The sequence below is a fragment of the Volvox carteri genome (genome assembly GCF_000143455.1).
Source record: "Volvox carteri f. nagariensis unplaced genomic scaffold VOLCAscaffold_33, whole genome shotgun sequence".
Taxonomy (NCBI): domain Eukaryota; kingdom Viridiplantae; phylum Chlorophyta; class Chlorophyceae; order Chlamydomonadales; family Volvocaceae; genus Volvox; species Volvox carteri.
In genome coordinates this window covers 613,159-614,390 of record NW_003307576.1, presented here as the reverse complement: position 1 = coordinate 614,390, position 1,232 = coordinate 613,159, and the positions used below count along the sequence as shown (strand labels likewise).

The 1,232-nt window shown below is 59.6% G+C and overlaps 1 protein-coding gene across 1 annotated transcript in view; it reads right to left on the bottom strand.

Annotated features, from left to right (window-relative positions):
• The window catches only part of VOLCADRAFT_118236 (uncharacterized protein), a gene marked incomplete at both ends in the record, with an annotated part of 16,855 nt that overhangs the window by 416 nt on the left and 15,207 nt on the right, over window positions 1-1,232 (bottom strand). The window contains 2 exons of the mRNA XM_002952902.1: window positions 63-274; window positions 425-765. Of these exons, the coding sequence (XP_002952948.1) occupies window positions 63-274; window positions 425-765 (553 nt within the window). The remainder of the gene's footprint in view (window positions 1-62; window positions 275-424; window positions 766-1,232) is intronic.

Here is a 1,232-nt window from a genome sequence, read left to right as displayed (position 1 = left end):
GGGGCGCTGCAGCCTCCCGTGACACCTCGGACGCATCAGCTCGCAAAACACAGTACGCCCACTCCACGTCGAGCGGCGACCCGCAGGGCAACAGCAGCATGGTCCATTCGTACACGGCGGGCGGAATCAGAAACTCAGGATGTACGGAAGGGCTCCAGCTGTCGTCACCGCCAACACCCATGTGCTGGTGATCAAGGTGGAAAAATGTACGACCATCTGGATCCGGCGAAATCTCGTACTCGTGTCGAGCGGCGTGAATGGCCTCCATACTATGCTCCGAAACCGAAACATGCAGCAATGGCGCCGCCAGCGCCGCCAGGCCCTGACCGCCACCACCACCACCGCCGCCTCCGCCGCCGCCGCCTCCGTCGCCGCCGCTGCTGCTGCTGCTGCTTCCAGCTGGTAGCAAAGCCACCCAGCGTACATCCGCACGGCCGCCAGATTCCTGAGGAAACACGTACGGCACGCGCATCTCTCGTACGGCAGCGCCGTACTGTCCGACACGCGCGGCGGCTTTGCGATCCGAGTAGCTCTCATGCGGTCCGGCGCCCAGCCACGTCACCTTGCTGAGCCGGCCCGGCGCCGCGCCGCGGACCCCCACCCTGGCCAGGGACGGCACCAAGCCCGCCGGCAACGTCGCGGGCAGCGCGTGACGAGCGTCCATACGCCAGGAGATGACCACATGACCCGTGGGTCGGACATCATACAACGCTTGGATGCGAATCTCGCCCTCCGGGCCTGATGATGCCGTGGCGGCAGCTGGCTCTATGGTGGCAGCGGTTGCGGTAGTTGTGGTAGTTGAGGTAGTTGCGGTTGTGTTGGTTGCGGCGAGGGGACTCTCGAGAGCGAACCAGTGCGCGCCACCCATCTCACCGATGCCCACGCCCTCCTGTGTATGTGTACATGTATGTATGTAAGCATGTATGTATGTATGTGCGTGTGCGTGTGCGTGTGCGCGATAATTTGACTACATGTCGATGTCGCGAAGGAATTTGAATTTAAATTGTGCACATCATTAAAAAATATATACCGTATAAACATACCTACAAAGTGCAGATGCAGCAAATAAACTCTTGTGCTATAGTGGAGGCAGTGAGGCGGCAAGAAATAAATAAAAAAAACATTTACAAAAAGTGGAAGGATTCAGCCGCACCTACACATCTACTCTGATCATCATCCTGTTGTGCCTCCCCCACCCCACCCACCCCACCCACCCCACCCACCCCACCCCA